The sequence below is a fragment of the Kwoniella shivajii genome, chromosome 8, assembly GCF_035658355.1.
Source record: "Kwoniella shivajii chromosome 8, complete sequence".
Taxonomy (NCBI): Eukaryota; Fungi; Basidiomycota; class Tremellomycetes; order Tremellales; family Cryptococcaceae; genus Kwoniella; species Kwoniella shivajii.
Genome location: NC_085915.1, coordinates 399,266 through 420,619, shown reverse-complemented (window position 1 = coordinate 420,619; position 21,354 = coordinate 399,266). Strand labels below are relative to the sequence as shown.

Below are 21,354 nucleotides of genomic sequence, written 5' to 3'. Positions count from 1 at the left end.
AGAAACATTCGTATAGCTCTTGACGGTATCAACGAGACTGATTGACCAGCCATGTCGCTTTTGAATGAGAAACTGGGGTCTGCAAAAGGTGTACAAGAATCTGACGAGTGGATCAAAATCAGGGAAAGCCGGACGAAACAAGCTATAGAGGATGATGACTTGGAAGGACTAAGGAAGATATCTGCTTTACCAGGTGGTTTCGGAAGTGAAGGCATGAGGAAGAAAGCCTGGTGAGTGACAGGGTGGGTCTAACAAGACTGAGACCTCGAGAAATCCTCTTGTGTTGAATGATAAGCTGAAAGCAAAAAACAATAGGTCAACGTTACTCCGCACTCACCGCCTAGATCCACACGTTGAACATGAAGGTTTAGTAGACAAGGTAGTCCGTGATGCATCTCCAGATCAAGCAGCCAGTGCTTTCACACCATCCCTGTCCAGTGGAGAGAGTAGTTGTGATGCTGGACCATCGGAACTCAAAGCACACCCAAATGAAAGGCAAGTCAAATTGGATACAGATAGGTCTTTCGTCACATTTCCAAAAGGTATGTCAATTTGTATACCAAGTGGGTGCTTGCCAACGTAATCGCCAAACTGAAGTATAGTTATACCACTGTAGGGCTACCGGCTCAGAATAAGCTTGATCTTCAGGCTGATTTGAACAATCTGATTATTGGTGTACTGAGAAAATACCCCGCTTTAAGTTATTTCCAGGTATGTCGACTTTCGACCAACTTTTTTCCATACGATAAAGCTAACATTGGACTTCTAGGGTTATCATGATATCCTCTCAGTCCTTTATCTTACATTCATACCTCCCAAACCTATAGCCACACGATCAAGATCGTCATCTCGTAGTAGAATACGTAAGATCAGAAGCATGCAATCTACTCACGAGCCATGCTCAATTCCTGTCGAGTCATCAGAGACTCGAGTCCTAGATGAGCAGACAAAGATGGATGTTACAGGGATTGATCAAGATGTTGATGAGAACACGAACAAGCCTCTAGGAGACCAACCTTCCGCTTATGAATCGTCCAATCGGGATTCGGAGGACTGGCGAGAAGTGAGAAAATGCGCAGAAATGATCAGTCTGAATAGGGTGAGAGATGCAATGGGTTCAGGAATGGAAGGGATGATGGGTTTACTGAGGTGAGCTATGCCCTTCTACTTTCCTGACATCCCAAAACAGCCTGGATGCGGCTGATTGTTATTGGGCATTATAGGATATTGAAACGGATTTTAAAAGCTGCGGATCCTGAATTATCTGAATTTTCAGCTAAGATCTCACCTGTACCGACATTACCGTTCTTCGCTTTGTCATGGGTGTTAACGCTTTTCTCTCATGATTGCGATCATCTATCACCGATACAAAGAATGTTCGATTACCTTTTAGCTAGAAATCCGATTTCAGCCGTCTATCTAGCTGCTGCTGTGAGTCATTCTACTTTGATCTCTTTGCAAACGTTTTAAAAAGATCATGTTGCTTATTTCTGGAATATACGGACTTTAGATCTTGATTTCTAAGAAACCGCAGATGTTGGAACTTGCTCGTCAACTAGGTGAAGAATATATCGATGATCCAACGTTACTTCATCCACTCTTCGTTAGATTACCACCTTTATACCCAGATACACCATCAAATCCAGAACCGCCTGTGCCTTCCGTTCCCAGCCCAATCACTGAATCTGCGCGGAAAATCAAGGAATTCCATGACGATACGCCAAACCCATACAAACCCATTAAATTGAGTCAGTTGTTTCAGCTAACGGATGATCTGATGGAACAATTTCCCTGGGATGGGGAGATCATAAAAGGGAAAGAAATAATGGGTGAAGGAAGCGTAGTTTACACCTATTCGAAAGAATCAGATGAAACTCGGACACCTGAAACAATGTTAGACATGATAGATAGAGAAGTGGTCAGACCAGGTGCAGGTACAGCTATAGATGATGATGATGAAGAAGAGAGAAGACCGATAACCCACAGAAGAAAATCACCTATCAGATTACCCAGAAACAAAGTCAAAACGATACTTGCTGTTGGTATTGTTGTGGTAGGAATCGGAATGGCATTCTATGGCTTCAAGGCAGGAGGTAATGAGGCTAGTTGGACAAGATGGTGGAAATTCATCATGATGGGCTGGATAGGGAAAGAAGCCAAACGAACGGAAGGATATTTAGGGAAACTGATCGGGTATTTACGAAAATCTCTCAAAGACGTCTTGTGAACTTTATAAAGTTATACGCCGTCACATTGGAACTGTCCGAACAGGCCGGGACCGAGGCTGGCTACTCGTAGTCTTATGAATAATGTTTATAGAAGATATATTTCAGCATCGAGATGACCGCGAGAATCCCATCGATCCCACCTCGCCCCGATTGGAATGAATTCAGAAACGGTCCAGCGCCCACATTTATGGTAGATTCAATAGCCAACGCGATGCAGATCATAGGATAGGTTCAACGAACAGAATCTTTCTGGAGAGAACGAAAGATCTCAGTGAAAGATGAAATTCTTCATTACAAGGTCTCACTCGATGATTTAGTAAATCATTACAAGGTGGTCGGTATTGATGATGCAAAAGCCGACGCAGACGTGAACAGTTCTGCATCCATAAGAGCAATTAATAGTCTTTAAGATGTAAATGATGTCACTTCTGTTGATACTAATCAAATAGACTAGTAGAATCAATTAGAACCAGTATGGTGCCAAGCCAGATTCCCCGAGACAAATCTGCAGTGCCGCTGAGGACCTCTTCACTTTCCCCTTTCCCCCTTTTCATCCGCCCACTACCATGATGCGCCTTACGCCATAAATACTAAATAATCCTATCACCCGTGAGGATGCAACCGCGATCTCAATAGGAATTGAGAAAGAAAGTCCAATGTCTTGCTTCCGCTGACTACCTTTGAACGGAGATTACTCTTCGGCGCTACTGATAAGGACCGGGTGTCGACAAAGTCTTCCTAACATCAAGGCATGATCTCATGAGCCCCGAAAGAGTGAACTTCGACCTCAATGTTGTCCAAACAGACCTTCTGCGCAGCTCAGATCCACTCTTTTACTGATGACGATCAGTTCAACACGGTATCGTTGTTCGCACTCCCTTCATCATCTCTCAAATCGGTCGATGCTGCCGCACTGATAGATCGACTTCGTAGATCAACAACATCGCATATAAACATGGAAGGTGCTTCGAGATACCCGCATATCAGTGAGCGGGTCGACATGCGCTCCATCGCATTGATACTAGCTCCTTTACACTGACGTGACTGTGCTGTATCGTAAAAAACATGGGGCTCTTCTTGGGGATCTTAGGGGCAGATGTTGATCATCTGGTTTACGGCATCTTTGGCCTCTCGATTTAAGCTCTTTAAAGTTGATATTCCCCGGATTGTTTTAGTCTTCTTTCTACGTTTTGGCAATCAGCCATGATCAGATTTTTGATTTGTCGTAAAGATGCGCATATGGGATGTACAAGTCATGATGATTGCATGTGGTGACTCTTCTCGTCAACCAGAATTGCCACACTTCTGCTGTTTGAGGGGAAGGATTGAGTGATATATGAATTGAGGAACGTGTGTGTGTGTGTGTGTTTATGTTATCGGATCATCCCGTTCATTTGATGCTATTATCGCCTGAACGCGTACTATGATTAGCCACGTGGTTAGATGCCAGGTACAGTACTAGTCGGATCCATTCTATGCCGGGTAGATCAGGTTAGTTAATTGTTCAACTTTCCCACAGTAATATATCATATAAAAAGCATTCCTTCCTTACCAACGTCATCCTTCTCCCACCCCCCATCAGGTCATCCATTCATTCTTCTGTCCTCCTCATCACCTCCCTCTCTCTTAACATCCCCTGCTCAACGGCATAGGATATCAAGATAGCTGCAGTTACACTCTCACGATGAGCGGCTTAACCAAAGAGAACCTCGACAAGCACACCTCTGATGGTGAGTCTCGTGTCCCGGACACAATTCTTTTTCATAGACTTGAGCAGCTTGAGGGCTGTCTTGCTCCCTCTGTCGTCGCCTAATCTTCTTCTATCTACCCTTTCAATCTATACCATCGCTGCTTTGCTTCAGCCATTCACGAGTTATGCCGTCGACGTCTCGTCTTGTGCTCTCGAGACCCCTTTCGTAGCTTTGTCCGCGTTGTTTCCCTTTCCTCTGGAAGAAGCACACAACACTTGGTTTTCAAGCCTTGGCACAGCCGATCCTAGCCAAGACTGCTAGAATGATGCTATCTCCGTGATTGTGGTTTCTGTCGCTCCTCCATTCCTTACAACACGTTGCAATCAGCTGACGATATGGTTTATATTGGTTCAGGTGATGCCAAGCTTGGTAGAGCAAGATCTAGATCACACTCATCTCATGGATCTAGAACACCAAGTCTTCATCAGCCAGGATTGTCTCGTCGTTCTTCCATGTCCGCCGGCCATCCGGGAGGCTTGAAGCAAGTCGATACCACTCAAATCGGTATTCCTGTGATCACTCCTCGTAAGTCCTGATCGTAGACACCGTTTCTCATCCTTCCCAGCCATTCCTTTATCAGCTTTAACACACACACACATGGCAACTCATTTCCGTTCTATGATGTTAATTGACCTTACTCTCAATCAGGAAAAGAACGACCTGGACATGTCCGATCTCTGACAGGTTCATACTTCCCCGCTCAAAAAGGTGTTGTGACAATGGAAGATGAATGGCCCATCGGTGATGAGAAAACATGGAAGACTGCTCTCAAAGCAATGGACTTTGACCATGAGGATGATCAAGAGGTTGCCAACACTGTTGTTAGACATGTTACCACCAGTCTGGCTAGACAAGCTTATAACATGGACAATGTGAGTCTTAACTGAATGAAAGATAGATTGACGGGTATCAAACGCTAATCGCAATCCACCACACAGATCGCAGCATATCATGCTACTGCCTTGTCTGTGCGAGACAGGCTTCTCGAGTAAGCCCTGCTTTCTACCTTGCTTGCAAATGAGATTGAGCTGACCTTCTCCTCAACAGGCGATGGAATGAGACTGCTCTGTAAGCTCCACTGTCCTCATGCTTTAAGGCGTTTGTTAATTTTGGTTGAACCACCACAGCCATCACACTAAGAAGGCACCCAAACGGGTCTACTATTTCTCTATTGAGTGGCTTATCGGAAGGTCTCTCGATAACGCTGTCCTCAACTTGGGTTTGAGAAACACCTACGAGAATGCCTCTCAGAAGCTTGGTTTCGTAAGTTTCGTAACCTTGATCTACACACTTTCATGATCGCTGATTATGTGGCACAGAACTTCGAAGATTTGCTTAACGAAGAGAGAGATGCCGGGTTGGGTAATGGTGGTCTTGGTCGTCTCGCCGCTTGTTACGTGAGTACAGCCAGGGATAAGCTTAATAGGGACATCCCTGACGGGAAATATAGATTGATAGTATGGCAACCCTTAATATTCCGGGTTGGGGTTATGGTCTTAGGTGAGTGATGTCCACCTTCATAAATCCCAGCTGCGAGCTGATTGAGCTCTGAAAGGTACAATTACGGTATTTTCAAGCAACTCATCTCCAGTACCGGTGAACAGCTCGAAGCTCCTGATCCATGGCTTGATCGAGAGAACGTAAGTCAAGTCACGTTTTACGCGTTCCTTAGATGACAGCTGTTGTTCACACTGGCTGACAACATGCTTAGCCTTGGGAAATTGGTCGTCTTGATGTAGCATACCCCATTCGGTTCTATGGAAGAGTAGAAAACGTTCCAAGTTCCGACAAAGCTGTCTGGTCTGGTGGCATGGAATGTCTTGCCGTAGCTTACGACACCCCCATTCCTGGTTTCAACACGAAAAATTGTGCTAATATCCGACTCTGGAGTGCTAAGCCAGTACAAGGTTTTGATTTGAACTCTTTCAATGGTGAGTACCGGTATTGATGGAGTTTAGCTGATACAATTAGCCGGTAATTACGAGGCGAGTGTTGCGGCCAGTAGTGAAGTTGAGAACATTGTAAGTTCGTGTAGTATTTGCGATTGTGGATACAGCCTGATAACCTGTCCTACAGACTCGAGTCCTTTACCCCAATGACAACATGTACGCGGGTAAGAAACTCCGGATCATGCAACAGTACCGTAGGTCAACTTTCCTCTTGAAGCTGTAAGGGTTGGCTGACGGTATATCTTAGTCTGGGTTAGCGCTTCTCTCCAAGATATCCTCAGAAGATTCACTAAACTCGACCTCCCTTGGACCGCGCTTCCAGATTATGTCTGTATTCAAATGAACGATACTCATCCTACTCTCGCCATCCCTGAGCTCATGAGAATCTTGATGGACGAGGAGGAACTTTCATATGAGGATGCTTGGAAGATCACTACTAAGGTCTTTGCTTATACCAAGTCAGTCCTGCTCTCCCTAGTCGAAGCCGCGTACAAAGCTGATGACTGTGCCTCAGCCATACTGTGCTCCCTGAAGCCCTCGAAAGATGGCAGATTGACTTGTTTGAAAGTCTATTACCTAGACACTTGCAAATCATCTACAAAATCAACTAGTGAGTCATGAGTAGTCACCCACCCCAATATGGATGCGCTAACGACAGGTGCAGTGACTTCATGCAAGCCGTTGCTAAAAGATGGCCAGTGAGTTATTCGGTTGCCATTACCCAAATATAATCAGGGCTGACATCGAGACAGGGTGACGCAGATCGAATGAGAAGAATGAGTATCATCGAAGGTGAGCTGAATCATACACAAATCTTCGAGGAACTTCACTGACCTCACCGTTGTAGAGGGTAGTCCCAAATACGTCAGAATGGCCTACCTCGCTATCGTCGGATCCTTCAAGGTGAGCAACTATCTTTGAGTTTTGCAAACAGCCATTGATACAAAATGTCCAGGTCAACGGTGTAGCCGAGCTACACAGTCAGCTCTTGCAAGCTACCATCTTCAAGGACTTTGTTGAGTTCAAAGGAAGAGACTTCTTTACCAATGTGAGGTGGATCCAATGTTTCACTTAAGGGGCACTACTGACTCACATATGAAATGCAGGTCACAAACGGTATCACTCCTCGAAGGTGAGCAATTGTAACTATGGACGAGAACGTTCTCATCAATGCTGATGAAATGAACACAGATGGCTCCTTCAATGTAACCCTCAATTCGCAGCCCTCATCACCCACACTTTAGGTAATGATCATTGGCTCACTCACCTCAAGACCCTCAAGCAACTCTTGCCAATGGCCGAGAATGAAGAGTTCAGAAAAGCATTCACCAGCATTAAGATGGAGAACAAGCAAAGGGTACGTACAATGACCGCGTCAAACACCGGCAAATCAAGCTCACATAGAATAATCATAGTTGGCGGAACTAGTCGAGGCGGAGCTTGGTATCACCTTGAACATTGACAGTATATTCATGACTCAAATCAAAAGGTTGCACGAGGTGAGTCAGACTGCAATACTAATATAGCAGTGAAGTATGCTCATTACAGTCGATGGCACAGTATAAACGTCAAACCCTCAACTTGTTCGCCGTCATTTACCGATACTTGCGAATCAAGAACGCCTCTCCCGAAGACAGAAAGAAGATTGCCAAGCATACTGCAATCTTCGCTGGAAAAGCTGCACCAGGATACTACATCGCTAAGCTTACCATCCGACTCATCAACAATGTCGCCCGGGTGGTCAACAATGATCCGGATGTTGGTGATATCCTCAAAGTGGTATTCATTCCCGATTACAGTGTCTCCATTGCCGAGGTCCTCGTTCCTGCTTCCGATGTTTCAGTACAGATCAGTACTGCTGGTACTGAAGCCTCCGGTACCTCCAACATGAAATTGGCTCTCAACGGTGCTCTATTGCTTGGTACCGTTGACGGTGCCAATGTCGGTGAGTTTACTGATCGTTTTGTCATGCCCGACAAGGTTGTCCTGATCGAGTTCGGTACGTTACAGAAATCGCCGAGGACGCGGGTGAAGATCAATCTTTCCTTTTCGGACATCTCAACGAACAAGTCGAAGGAGTCAGATTCACCAACTCGTACCAGCCCACCCCACTTGAACAACGATCTCCCGAGCTCGCTGAGGTATTCAAAGCTATTGAAGGTGGCATTTTCGGTGATGGGCATACTTACGACCCTTTGTTGAAGACAGTTTATGAGCATGATCACTACCTGGTAAGCAGACATCCGTCCTGCTTCATCTGAGGCACCTCGGGGAACTCAGAAACATGCCGACAGCCGCTAATGTGTCTGTGATAGGTGTCGAACGACTTTGGATCTTACCTCGCCGCCGAGAAACTAATGGACGAGACGTACGATAACAACCGCACTGAATGGGTCAAGAAATCCATCATTACAGCTTTCAATATGGGCGATTTCTCATCTGATAGATCTGTACAAGATTACGCAGATGGTATCTGGAGTGTTGAACCTTGTGAAGTTCCTGAGACTGTCGTCTGATACGAAGAAGGACTACGCGTTTTGTTGTAGACAAATATCTGTCTGCAATGATTCTTACAAATTGTGAATAGAGTAAAACAATGCTGGAAATTAAATTGCTGGAAAAGTGAGACGAAAAAATTGATTGAGAATATTTACATGCATGTGGATTACCATAGATCATACTATGCCATTCTATATTACACCTTTTCTTCGTTCAGTTTACGTCTTTTATCTTCTTGATCTTTCATCTCATCAGAACTCCATATCTCAGACGAAGCATCGCGTTTATTTCCCAGTATTGGTTTTTCATTCGTACTCGTCGGTATAGCTGAAGGCGATTCTTTCGTTGCTGATGTCGAAATAGATGTTTGAGGGGTCATATTTTTGGCTGAAGGAGTAGTAGATGTGGAAGGTTTGGGCTTCTTCTTGACTACTATTCCCTTCATCAAGGATTTGACATCTTTCCTTGCTGGTTTTGGGGGTACTTTCTTAGTCTGAGAGGACGCTGTTGAGGTAGAGGATGAAGAGGGGATGGGGTCGATTGGAGTGGAATGCTTAGCCGCTAATCTCCTAGCAATGAGTAAATGACAGTCAGCTCATATCATTCTTCTCATCTTAATCATATATACCGAGAAATGATCATAAAAAAGAAATAACTTACTCTCTATATTCTCTCAATTCTTCAGCTTCTTTATCTTCCACTTTCCTCTGTTCAGCTCTCTTTTCAGCTTCTTTTTCCCTCAAGAACATTTGTTCTTCACTATCTAAACCTCTCCATTGATTTGATAATTTCATCTTATTATCCCATTCTTCCTTCTTGACGTCCTACGTATCATCAGATATGTCAGCCACATGTCATTCTTTCGCTTCAATCCGTTTTGTCGCAGTTTCTTTATACCGCTTGAGAAACAAAATGCAAATCAAACCCACCTTCTTAGCTTGTAATCTCTCATACAAAGTTCTAGGATCATATTCTTCGTCAGGTTGTTCAGCAGGTGGTTCCTGCCCTATCCTATATGTTCGTTCGCAAGGTGTTAGTAATGACGCTATGAGACCTGACTGATAAGACCCTTCACTGAAGCTCTTCAGGTGCTAAGTCCCTTGGAAGCTCTTCAGGTGTTAAGTCCCTTGTGTGCATTTCAACTGTGAAATGTTCAGGAAGGATACCCACCTGGCATAAGCTTCTCGCCATTGTTTTTGTCTATTCTCTTTCGCTTCGTCGATAGAAGTTTGTGATTCAAATCGAGACGTTATTGAACCCGTAGCAGGTGTGAGTATTTGACTGGGATCCATGATGATGTACTGCTGCTAATAGCTGTTTGAAGTAGATTGAAGATCAAAAATTACACTTCTTCACCATCGAAACATTCCATGTTTTTGTTGTAGTATGCTCCGGTTAAGTTACTCGTAATTCATGCATACGCTCGGACCGCCCAAATATTATATAAATCTACAGGTACAAATTTGATCCCGTCCTCGCTGTTTCACACCTTTCAAAAAGCTGAGAAAACGAAGCAACGATAACCTTATGACTTTTGACTTTATCATCGTTTTATCGTCAATAACATCACTGTCATACGCAATGCCACCACGACTGGATCTGTCTGCGTTCGGAGGCTCAGATTCAGAAGATGAAAGCTTTCCTCCCAAGGTATGTAGCTTCCCTTTGATTTTAGTGCTGTGAGAGAAGCTCATTCATTTTCATTTCAATAGCGACAGTTAGAGTTGAATGCGTTGAAGAGCAAGACTTTCTCTCATGGTATAACGAAAAAGACCAAAAAAGATTTAGAGAGGGAAGCTGAAGAGAAGAAAAAGAAAGAAGAGGAAGAGTGAGTGTCCTTATCGATAAACCAAATCCACCTGAACAAAAATGCTACACTTGGAAATGATTAGGAGGGATTGTTGAAACATCGTGACTGACTTCCCCAATAATGACTACATAGAGCATTGAGGTTAGTCAATGTAGAGTACGAAGAAGCGTTCGAAGGACCAAGCTCGGTTCATGCGCCTTTGGGAGGCACAAGAGGTCCAGCCAGAAGACCTATGGGTCCCGGAGGAGGATTCGTGAAAGCTGGAGGTACACCGATGGATCTACCTTATCAACCACCTTTACGAGGTCCAGGCCCAGGTCCGCCGGCTCATCCAGCACCCAGAGGTCCGGCAGCAATGGGTTATTCACGAGTAAGATGCTCTCGTCCCTATTACATATTGAAGCGGTTGGCGTGCGTTTACTCACCTAGTATCGTCCGTATATTAGGTTCAGCCTCTTCCGCAAGCAAGAGCACCTTCACCTCCACCTGCTGGAATTTCAAAATCGAGAGGGAAAAGAGCAATGGATTCATTCTTGGAAGAGATCAAATAGTACGCACTTCTAGCCAGAACGTCAATTCTGCAAGAAGCTAATATCGTGATGTGGTATGTACAGTAATCAAACTGCAAGAGAGCAACGTCTCGGTCAAATAGCGAAGCGTGAGCATTTTTGATTGCTCCATCTAGCACTTAAATACTCATGGAAAGAGGCTGACCTGTGTGTGGGCTACAGAGGAAGGATCATCCGTCTCTGCACTTGCAGGTCTGTACAATCGGGACTATTACCAAAGACTTTGTTTACTGATCGTGTAAGGATATCATCAGCGTGGGAATCAGAAAAAGGCAGTCATGTCGTTGGGAACCCCGAGGTGAGTGACACCCCTCTCTGCGGAATCAATAGCAATGGCTAATCCTGTTCTGCTGTCTCTAGACCACGAATCTGTTCATCGTGAGCTGACTTGCTGGCTGATGACTTGTAGGAGGACGCGACTGAAACGTATCATACATATATCTCATAGTCAAATCTACCCTCGAATATCACCGAAGAGAGTCTTGGGCTTTTCTTTGCTAAATTAGGTCCTGTTGGCACGGTCAAAATCATGTGGCGTGAGTGCTTACTGGTACATTGTGTAAGATAAGCTTCAATTCAGACCATTGACATCCTCTCAAACTCCAACTTAGCTCGAGGCGATGAAGACACATCTATTGGAGCATCGATGACTGTCACTCGACGAAACAAGCCTGGGTTATCAGGTTTCGTCTCATACATGAAACGAGTTCATGCAGAACGAGCTGTCAAAGAATACGACGGTCTAGAGTGGGGAGGCTGTATACTCAGAGTCGGGTGGAGTAAACCTGTTCCAATGCCACTGAGACCTATATACGGTTAGTCTTTCACCGTAACTCGCGCGGTAAGAGAGAATCTGACTCATGCTGGACCTAAAGATTTAGGATCCGGTCGAGATAGTAAAGACAGGAGAGGTCGATCCCCCTCACCTTCGAAACCTAGAGAGCGCCCGAGAGATCGGGCACGTGAGAGGGATTATGATGAATCCAGAAAAAGTAAAGGTAGATCAAGATCACCTTCACCTTCTCGTTCGCCATTACCATCGAAATACCAAAAACAAAAACAAAAACGATCGAGGTCATACTCATCGTCAAGATCACCTTCACCAAGTCGTAACAAAGATCGTCGACGATCGTACTCTTCTTATTCTTCTAGTTCCTCAAGATCAATCTCGAGATCGCCGCCACCAACGAAACGAAAGCCTACTGCAAGAGAAAAATGGCTAGAGAGCGTATCGGAAGATCAGAGGAAATTCATAAAAACAGTGGCCGGTAGAGTCAAAGATCATGGAAAAGGTTTCGAAGATCTACTGAGAAAAAAAGAAAGGGACAACTCTAAATTCTCTTTCCTATATAATGAGGAAGTGAGTTATCGAAATTGTCAATCTTCGGCAGTAGTTTCCCGGTTACTGATATGACTCGCTGGGACATGGTAGTCACCGGAATATCACACTTATCAGCTCAGCATCGATTCGAGATACAGAGTGCCGACTCCACCACCAGATGATTTTGCTGACGAGGTGGGTTTGTCATGTTGCCATTTCGTTCTTTGCGCCGCTCTGTACCAATTCTGAGTATTTTCGTACGCCATGCTGAGTTCAGAATTATGATGAACTTATCATAGGGGTATGCTTCTTTGTATTCGTCTGACTCTGCTGAAGATTCCGAGAAAGAGCGAGTGGTCCGTGGCAAGTTAGGCAAACTGGCTAGAAAACGATTTGAAGCCATGCTGCGGTCCATGAGCGGGAAAAGAGCTGAGATTGCTAGAGGAATGGAATTCGCTCTGAAGAAGGCAGAAGCTGCTGACGAGGTAAGCCAACGTGCAATTGCTACAATGGGTCTCGAGATCATCATACTGAATGATTCTGTTTTCTTCCGAAGGTGGCAGAGATTGTATGTCAAAGTGTACGGATAGATGCCACCCCTGTCCCCCGAAAAATGGCAAGGCTTCACTTGATCTCGGATATCTTACATAACTCGGCATCGCCTTTACCCAATGTATGGAAATATCGTCAAGCATTTGAAAGTAGATTACCACCTGTTTTCGCTCATCTATCAACAGTCTACCAAAGTTTATTAGCTTATTCAGGAAAGATCAGTGCCGACGTATTCAGAGGTCAAGTGGCGTTAGTGCTTGATATCTGGGAAAGATGGTAAGTTGCCCTTTGTTGGTTTTTATGATTACCAGTGCGAGCGGTGAAACTGATTATATGAGAAATAGGATCGTATTCAACTCTGAGACTGCAGAGTATCTAAGAGGCTTGTTGGACGGCACAAAATCACTTGTACCTCCCAAAAATGCCAGAATCATAGAAGAAGAGAAACGAAGAGAAGAGGAAGAGCGAAGAGCACAAGAGGCAAAAGAAAATGAACAGAAAGAAAAATTCAAAGCTTCAGGATTCAAGTCCTCATTCAAACCGATAGCAGCAGTCCCTTCTGCTCAAGTCCCTGTAATACCAGTATCAGAAACGGATGACTTGGATGGAGAAGTCATCGAAGACCTCGACGGAGAAGCCATGGAGATGGATCAAGATGAGGATCTGGATGGAGAACAGATGGCCGAGGAGGATTTGGATGGGGAAGCTATGTGATTCTTTTTTTCCGGAGGAGACAAGATCTTCTTCAACGGCAGCCAAGCCTGGAGCATGGTTTGGGAATTACTGATGATATACATTGAACCATATGCATACATCAGATCGTCCACAGCTACGATACTATGATTGACTATCACCATTTGCCAATCTCATTTCCACGATACCGTTCCACATCTTCTCGTTGATTTTTCCTGCTTTTTCTAAAGAAGTTCTCAATCTCTTATTTTCATTCAACAAGGATTCCAACTGATCTTTGTCTTCACCTGAAGATCTTGCAGCTATGATCTTCTTTTCTGCGGACCGTAAATCATCTAATTTTGATAAGAGGTTTTGGGAAGATTGTAATTTCATGATGAACTGATGATTAGTTTTAACGGTTGTAGATTTCATTCTTTCGAAAGGTTTAATTTCCATTATTGGATATTGATCTGATTTAAGGCTTGAACCAGTTCCAATGATTAAATCGGTTGGGCGAAGTAAGGTTGTTAAGTGAGTTATTGGACCATTATGAGATGATAACGTACGTAAATGTTGATGAGAAGGTAATGAATATAAATGTATCGAACCATCTTTCGTACCTATCAATAAATGCGTGGAGGAGATTGATAAAGCCATTGAAGTTATCGAGCTTTGTTTCAGTGATATTACTGAACCTTCGACTTTCAGTGGTAAGGAAGAATCTCCACCTCCTCCCAAAGCTTCATATTTCTCCTCATTCACTGATGATCCAATAACACCCTTACGCCGGAATAAAGGTATATGATAAACTTCGCCTTGGGTCGTGGAAACGTAGATGAATCGTTCGGAAGGGTCGATAGATAGACATGAAGGTGATGAGGAAGGAGGTAAGATGAAAGTAGCTAAAAGTGGGAATGTAGGGTGTAATGACCACATCTAGATTATTGAATGACGAAAGGTGAGTGCGTATTTTCTTCTCATATACATGGCAGCGAACATTAAGCTTACCTTTACAGTCCCATCGTCTGAACAAGTCCATATTCTACCGCCCATACTTCCAGCCAATCTACCTAAACCGACACTTCTGACCGCTAAGGTATGATCCGTTAATGATCCATATGGTTTACCAGCTAATGCCGGATCTTCAGGATCGATCAATTTCGATACTACAAAAATATGCGCTGATGAATCCAATGAAGTCGATATTAAAATTTGGGAATCTGGCGTAAAAGTTAATGATGTTATCGATCGATAGTGAGCTGTGAACGATGCCAGTAGAAGACCTGATGCTAACTATATGTATCATAAACCAGTCAAGTATTCAGTTTCAGCTGAATCATATCATAGGAGATTAAGTAAAATGACTAACCTCCCATAGATATATATGACCATTAGGTGATCCTGCTGCCGCCCATAAGCCGTTGGGTGAAATACTGAAACAGGCCATTTTCTCGGGCAAATGTATCTTGGAATGCATTTGATCCTATTCAATGTGCAACAAGTCCGTATTAGCTCTCTTTCCACTTTTTTCTTCGAAATTTTGCTGGAGAATAAATGGGGTTGTGATATATACCTTTTGCCAAGCCCACACATTCAACATGCCTTTACCTTCTTGAACAGCGAACACACCTCCTCCTTGTCCATTTTGACTTTGCACATATCCCAGAGAATGAGGGCTACTGGCTGAATTCTTGAATGATTGTACGGGCGTCGAAGTTAGAAGATCATGAAGATGGATTGAAGGTGTTGATTGTTGTCTGGAAGCTGATGTTGATGATGATGGATCAGAGGAACAAGCTGATAGGATCAATTCTTGAGGAGCCATATTTCACAGTTCGGTCTCTCTCGGTTCAATAACAAAGCAAAACCAATGTCAAGACAATCGTCTCCATAAGAGCAATACACTTCAAAACTCCTGTTGTTGCTGCTACCTCATATTTTTATCGAAAACTCAAAAACAATCTTCAATCCTCAACTTTTTAGGCAAACACGTGGGGACGATACTCGAGTAGGGGTATCAACGGAGATCGCTCATTACACCGCCTCTCCTTCCACCCACCGTAGACAACAGACTAACAACTTCATTTCAGCATCGTTTCAATCCATCAAGACCAAATCCTAATCCAAATTGAAACAGTGTAACATCAATTGACCTTCACAGTCCAGCGGCCAGAATGCTTCGATCTCAACCTCCAGCTATGGCTGGCGGTATCAAGCAACCTGGAGCGTATGATATATTCCCACCACCGAAAGTATCATCATGGTTGGACGGTATTCAAGCTAAAATTCAAAATGGGTTAAATCCCCCGGATTCACCGGGTCCATCAAGATCACCTTCACCCATATTACAAGATCAACAAGTTGACATAGTGCTTGAAGAAGTCCAGAAGATACAAGGTGAACCTCTGTTCCTGGATCCAGGAGAGGGGCTGGAATACGACGATGAATATGACGAGGATGATGACCTCGAAAAGGAATATGACGAAAACGAGGATGAAGAGATAGAGGAAGATTATGATGAAGACACTGTGCATCACAGTGAATCTCAATCATTAATAGAGCCTGATAAACCTCTTTTTGAGCTTCCTGGTGACGAAGATGAATACGAAGATGACGAAGAGGACGAGAGAAGAGAGCTAGAGGAGGAGGAGGAGGAGGAGGAGGAAGAAGAAGAAGAAGAAGAAGAAGAAGAACAAATTGAATATCAGGACCAGGAGCAAGAGCAGGAGCAAGAAGAGGATGAGTTATTTGTGTCAAAGTCACAAGAAGAATATGATCCTGCATATGGCATAGTACCTGAAGAAGACGGTGCTGCGTATGTCGGTTCTGATGGAGACGTTTATGGAGATGAGGACGAGGATGAGGAGGAAGAAGATGATGAGAATGAAGAGGACGAAGGTCAGGAAGACGAGGAGGATGGAGACCAAGATGATGAGGAAAATGAAGATGAGGAGCAAGAGTCAGAGGATGGGATTGAATACGTTGGAGCATCCGCATCACCGGGTCCTCCTGTCGATCAATCAATGTCCTCATCACCTCAATTGCCGCCGAGTAACCTTTATCCCACATTACCTCTTCCCCCTCCAGAATTCAGTGAACCAAATATCGCTTTCCAGTCGCATTCGGAAGATCGAATCGCACAACTGCCTCCATTCTCAGAGGATGCAATCGACCCTAACCTCCTCGCCGAGATCGTTCAACAAGTGCATGAAGCTATGCCAGATGATGAAGCTGGACCTTCCACTTTTGTCGAATCTTTGCCTTCTTTTGATATTCTTCAACCTCAGACTGACTATGCAAGGGGCGTTTACGATCCTGTACAGCCAGGATACAACGAAATAGGAGAGGAAGAAGAACAGCTCGAACAAGGTCAGTATGAGCAGGATCAGTACCCACAGAATGAATATGAAGAGGATGAATTGGAGCATGAAGCTGAACACCATGGTCAACAATTTTATGGTAAGTGTTATAGCTTCCCGCCAAGGATGACAGGTCGGCTAATTACCAAAATCACGCTCAGATGACGAAGAAGAAGATGAAGAAGAAGAAGATGAAGAAGAAGAAGAAGATGACGAGGACGAAGCACATGAACAAGAAGCGGTCTCTGCTCCCAGACAACACTCGTACTCGGAAGTCATTGAAATTGGCTCGTCATCCGAAGAGGACCAGGATGACGAGGACGAAGGAGAGGGTTCTTCCGACGAGGAAGAAGAATCAGAGGAAGAAGAACAGTTGGAAATTACCCAAGAGAACGAAAATGAAGACGATGATGATGACGATGAAGGAGAACAACAACAGCAGGACAACATAATCAATGCAATTGATCAAGCATTTGTCGGACAAGAAGAGCGTACTCCGCAAGTTGATTTACCCACCGAAGAGCAAGCTTCCCCTCAAGAAGCTATAATGTACGATGGAGAAGTCATAGAAGACCGAGAAACACCCCTACCTCAAGTGACATTGCCAGGTCTGTTTTCTCTCGATTAGTGATGAAATCTTGACATGACGCTGATTGATATCTGGCATAGTTCTTTCATCTGGTTACGAAGAACCCTCTCCCAATGTCCGGCCTGACGAACTTATGGAGGTCGATGTCATGCAAATCCCGCTAATGGATCAGCTGATGGCCGAGGAGCTTCCTCCAACTCACGAGCCATCACCATCAATCTTCACCGAAACTATCATCACGACTACTACGGAAACAACACAAGAAGTCGCTGAGAATTCAAACCCAGCTATTGATGAGATATCATCACTGCCAGTGGAATCAAGATCCCTGAGTGGTAAATCGATGACCCCTGAGATCACAGATGTGTTCACCGTAGATGTCGATGATGTCCTCGAGGAGCCAGAACAAACCATCATAGACCGACTCGAAAGCGCAAACTTCAGCCCCATCCAGCGGCCTGCGATGATTACGCCTCCGGTACAATTTGTTGGAGAAGATTTTGTGGCTTTTGACTTCTTGGATACCCCTGATTTTTCTGCTCCAAACAGCACCACGCAGACGCCTGAGAATATCGAAGAGGATGTCGTAGCACAGAACAGCAATGCGCTCCACTCGGAACTTCCCCAGTCCGGTGGTATGTTAGTGGATAACATCATCAATAATTTAACAGATCCCAAGGTCAGCTCACCAGACGCTCAGACAATAACGCCTCTCATTCCTCACCTCCAACAAATTGATGTAGAGATATCACCGTCACTCATCTTCGAGCCACCTGCAGATCCTAGACCAACCGAAGGAGTGTCTCTGCCTTCCGAGGAACGCCCTGATACTCCTACAGAATTGCCCGACCCCAAGGTATCTTCACCAGCTACTATAGATCTTTTGCCGTCGATCCCTCATGATAGTCGGCCTACCATGGACCGGTCACTATCCTTAGTCGTCGAGCCCCCTCAAGAAAATCCACTCCTCAACGAAATCATGACTGCCCCAGACTCAAGGGCCAGCACACCTATCTCCTTGCCTGATCCAGCGGTACCCCGTCTGAACACTTCCGCTACGCTACCATTGGATATACACACTATAACACATGAAAATCACATCACACCCCCTCTTGTGGTTGAGATCCCTCAAGACCCGGTACGGGCCGAGATCACCTCAGTGCTGGTATCTCGCCCTTCAACACCACCATCACTCCCTGATCCACTTCTCGCTCTCGTCGACACATCCGCCATATATCGTCCTAATCCTAATGACTTGGTTCCGCACCCGCCTTCTTCGCCTTCCGTGATAGTGGAACCGCCAGCAAAAGATCCAGTCCTGTCCGACATCATATCTGCACCTGGCACCAGAGCTGCCACACCGACTCAGCTGCCAGATCCTTCATCACCTCCAGCTGTCGCGTATCTCAATGCCCCGTTGACTCCACATCATTTTGATTTCAACAGCAATGCGCCTCAGACTGCATTCATGCGGGCAGAACCGACTGACGATGGCTCACCTGGAGTTCTCTCGAGAAATCCTTCAGCTCTCGGTTCTTTTGTTCAGTTTTCGGACGTCGAAGTTATGAGTGACGATGATGTTAAGGTGGACGTGAGACGAATCGAGCCCGATGATGGAGAGCAGGAGGATGAGCCAATGACTGAGGGGAAATTGGCCGATCGGGATGACCAGGAGACTGAGGAAAAAAAGCTGGAAGAAAGAGATAGCCAAGAAGATGATAGCATGGATGAGGATAGTCAAAATGATGCAGAAAAGGAAGGACTGAATCTCGGCGATTCTCAAGAACCTTCAGTGGAGGATGGGGAGCCACAAGTAAAGGAAGCTTCGGTCCAAGATATTGGAGAATTGGACCAATCAAGTCTTGCACAGGGAAGCTTGATTGCCGAGGACGACATACAAATTACGATCCGTCACATCAATACGGACGCAATTGAAAATCCCGATCAAGAGGAAGATAATGCACGGGAGGCTCAACAGATTAGAAATCCGTTGGAAGAGCCAAGCATGGAGGCTGAAGAATATCTAGAGGAGCAGCAGAGAGAGCCAAGCCCAATCGTTGAGATTCAGCAAAATATAGATCACACTTTTTCAGGTAATCAAGTTTCACAACCTTTAGAAGAGAATGACAATCCAGATAACTCTGTTGGTGACGTTCTCGATGAGGAAAGTAATTTGCCTTCTTCTTCGACAGTACTGGAGCGATTGGACGACGAACAAATTCAAGCTGGATCTCCTCAAAAAGAAGAAAAACCCAGTCTCCTTTCTCACGTCAGTGAATCGACGATCCAGCGTTTATTCCATCGTCATGGATCACCTGGTGATACCACTATCCCTGCGCTTATTCCCGCGACACATCGACGAACACGTTCTCGTGCTCGACCATTTGGTTCTCCCGGTCTTGAACCTCCCACAACCCGATCACATTGCTACTATGAGAAGTTGCGTGTAGCTGACGACGGTCTTACAGCCGTAATACTTGTACCCCATTGCTCCGTTCCCGGCGAAAGTCAATTAGAGGAAGAGACCTCATACCTTGAAGGCAGATCCACCGAAGACGAAGAAGCGGAAGGCATGAAACTGCAAATGGATCACGAAAATGCCGTTCTCTGCCCTCAGTTGACTTTCAAGATCCGGCGTTTGGTTGGAGCACAGCTCTTCGACGAAGGTCATTGTTATGTTCTCTATGCCAACGATGATGCCAAGCTGTCTGAAGCTGGATCGGACGATACGCCAAAGAGCAGTAGCAATCGAAGACACAGCAAGAGACAATCTATCAGCACAGAAGAAATTGGAAGTACTTCAACACCCGTTAAAAATCAAGCGACCCTATCACCTCCCGCGACCAGAAGTACCAGAAAGAGCGCATCGTTTTCAGCTTCCGTAGAGCCTGAAAGCGATGCCACTGTTACTCCCGCTAGGAGGGGAAGAGGTGGCAGAGCTTCCAGCGCTAGAACAGGCAAAGGAAGGGAATCATCCATCATATCTGACGCCGGGACCAGAAGATCAACAACCGCTTCTCCTGGTCCAGCATTGAGGCGCTCAGCTAGAATGTCAGTTGCTCGAGGTGATGATATCCTAGAAGTGGAAGAGTCTACACCCGCTCCTGTCAAGGGCGTTGTAGACGATAAATCCGCGACCGCGTCACCTGCACCTGAACTCGAAGATGGAACTACTATTAAACCCACTCGCATGCCAAGAAGATCGACTCGACACTCCCTTCCAGGCAAGCAAACAACCGTGTCGCCTGTACCTGAAGCTGCAACCGAAGCTGGATCTGAAGCTGCATCCAATGCTGAACCCGAAGCTGAAGGTCGAGCGACTGCTGAATTAGAGGATGGAATCGAGGACAAAACTGAAACAGTCACGGCAACTGCGAGTCACACAGCAATATCTTCCGGACCAACAAAACTTGATTCTCCAAGAAAGTCAGTCACTTTGGCAAACAAGATCGATGAAGCTCCTTATCGCCCTGATTCAGATGATGAAAATGAGCAGGAAGAGAATGATCTTGCACAAGAACCACCATCTGCTAAATCTGAATTTAGTATTGAGATCCCAAGTAAGAAAAGAAAATCTGGAATGTCAAAGGCTGACCAAGAAGTTAAAGCTGGAATCGATGGTCAGGTCGATGTGAATATGGATGAAACTCCAGCTTCATCGACTAGAAAAAGAAAAGCTAGAGCGGCATTGGATCGTCCTGTCGATTCCACTGAACAAGAAAGGGCAGGGGGTTCAATCGAAGAAGGAGAATCGATAAGAGAAACAAGGGGAACGAAAAGAAGAGCAATAGAGAATAAAATGCTTCTAGGTACACCTATACCTGAACCTGCTCCTGAACAACATGACGACAGAGATGTTGATCTGGACGTGGATGTCGAGGTGCAGACAGAGGCCAGTGATAATCGAACCTTGCAGAGGTCAGAAAGCTGGGGAGGTAAATTATGGGAGAAATTTGGGTGGGGTAGATAAGTTGAAGAGTCACTTGTCTTAAAACGTCGGTCTCATGAGGATGAGGATGACCCATCAGCTTTTCCTTGCTTTTTCTTGAATA

General features: G+C 45.0%; 6 protein-coding genes across 6 annotated transcripts; 4 read left to right on the top strand and 2 right to left on the bottom strand.

Moving 5' to 3' along the window:
* Positions 1 to 51: 51 nt before the first annotated feature.
* Positions 52 to 2,227, top strand: IL334_005922 (uncharacterized protein; the record flags this gene model as incomplete). The annotated part of the gene is made up of 6 exons (XM_062937628.1): positions 52 to 230; positions 316 to 542; positions 617 to 711; positions 770 to 1,149; positions 1,224 to 1,431; positions 1,511 to 2,227. The coding sequence occupies 6 exons, from the start codon at positions 52 to 54 to the stop codon at positions 2,225 to 2,227; spliced, it is 1,806 nt and encodes a 601-aa protein (XP_062793679.1).
* A 2,087-nt stretch (positions 2,228 to 4,314) lies between these two features.
* On the top strand, positions 4,315 to 8,444 carry IL334_005921 (uncharacterized protein; the record flags this gene model as incomplete). Its single annotated transcript, XM_062937627.1, has 23 exons — positions 4,315 to 4,504; positions 4,628 to 4,851; positions 4,918 to 4,967; positions 5,027 to 5,047; positions 5,107 to 5,242; positions 5,299 to 5,376; positions 5,430 to 5,479; positions 5,535 to 5,619; positions 5,691 to 5,920; positions 5,985 to 6,000; positions 6,056 to 6,122; positions 6,176 to 6,386; positions 6,443 to 6,538; positions 6,593 to 6,626; positions 6,681 to 6,720; positions 6,776 to 6,831; positions 6,884 to 6,976; positions 7,035 to 7,060; positions 7,120 to 7,285; positions 7,344 to 7,427; positions 7,489 to 7,873; positions 7,939 to 8,159; positions 8,244 to 8,444. The coding sequence occupies 23 exons, from the start codon at positions 4,315 to 4,317 to the stop codon at positions 8,442 to 8,444; spliced, it is 2,760 nt and encodes a 919-aa protein (XP_062793678.1).
* A 179-nt stretch (positions 8,445 to 8,623) lies between these two features.
* Positions 8,624 to 9,719, bottom strand: IL334_005920 (uncharacterized protein; the record flags this gene model as incomplete). The annotated part of the gene is made up of 4 exons (XM_062937626.1): positions 8,624 to 8,996; positions 9,088 to 9,251; positions 9,357 to 9,438; positions 9,598 to 9,719. The coding sequence occupies 4 exons, from the start codon at positions 9,717 to 9,719 to the stop codon at positions 8,624 to 8,626; spliced, it is 741 nt and encodes a 246-aa protein (XP_062793677.1).
* A 289-nt stretch (positions 9,720 to 10,008) lies between these two features.
* IL334_005919 (uncharacterized protein) lies at positions 10,009 to 13,393 on the top strand (the record flags this gene model as incomplete). Its single annotated transcript, XM_062937625.1, has 15 exons — positions 10,009 to 10,077; positions 10,140 to 10,255; positions 10,370 to 10,607; positions 10,684 to 10,787; positions 10,852 to 10,895; positions 10,969 to 10,998; positions 11,061 to 11,104; positions 11,167 to 11,184; positions 11,255 to 11,342; positions 11,418 to 11,621; positions 11,682 to 12,166; positions 12,239 to 12,322; positions 12,427 to 12,612; positions 12,684 to 12,955; positions 13,024 to 13,393. 15 exons carry the CDS (start codon positions 10,009 to 10,011, stop codon positions 13,391 to 13,393), a joined length of 2,352 nt encoding a protein of 783 aa, XP_062793676.1.
* Positions 13,394 to 13,516: 123 nt separating this feature from the next.
* IL334_005918 (uncharacterized protein) lies at positions 13,517 to 15,179 on the bottom strand (the record flags this gene model as incomplete). The annotated part of the gene is made up of 4 exons (XM_062937624.1): positions 13,517 to 14,290; positions 14,363 to 14,647; positions 14,724 to 14,837; positions 14,928 to 15,179. The coding sequence occupies 4 exons, from the start codon at positions 15,177 to 15,179 to the stop codon at positions 13,517 to 13,519; spliced, it is 1,425 nt and encodes a 474-aa protein (XP_062793675.1).
* A 349-nt stretch (positions 15,180 to 15,528) lies between these two features.
* IL334_005917 (uncharacterized protein) lies at positions 15,529 to 21,272 on the top strand (the record flags this gene model as incomplete). Its single annotated transcript, XM_062937623.1, has 3 exons — positions 15,529 to 16,813; positions 16,875 to 17,321; positions 17,383 to 21,272. 3 exons carry the CDS (start codon positions 15,529 to 15,531, stop codon positions 21,270 to 21,272), a joined length of 5,622 nt encoding a protein of 1,873 aa, XP_062793674.1.
* Positions 21,273 to 21,354: the final 82 nt, after the last annotated feature.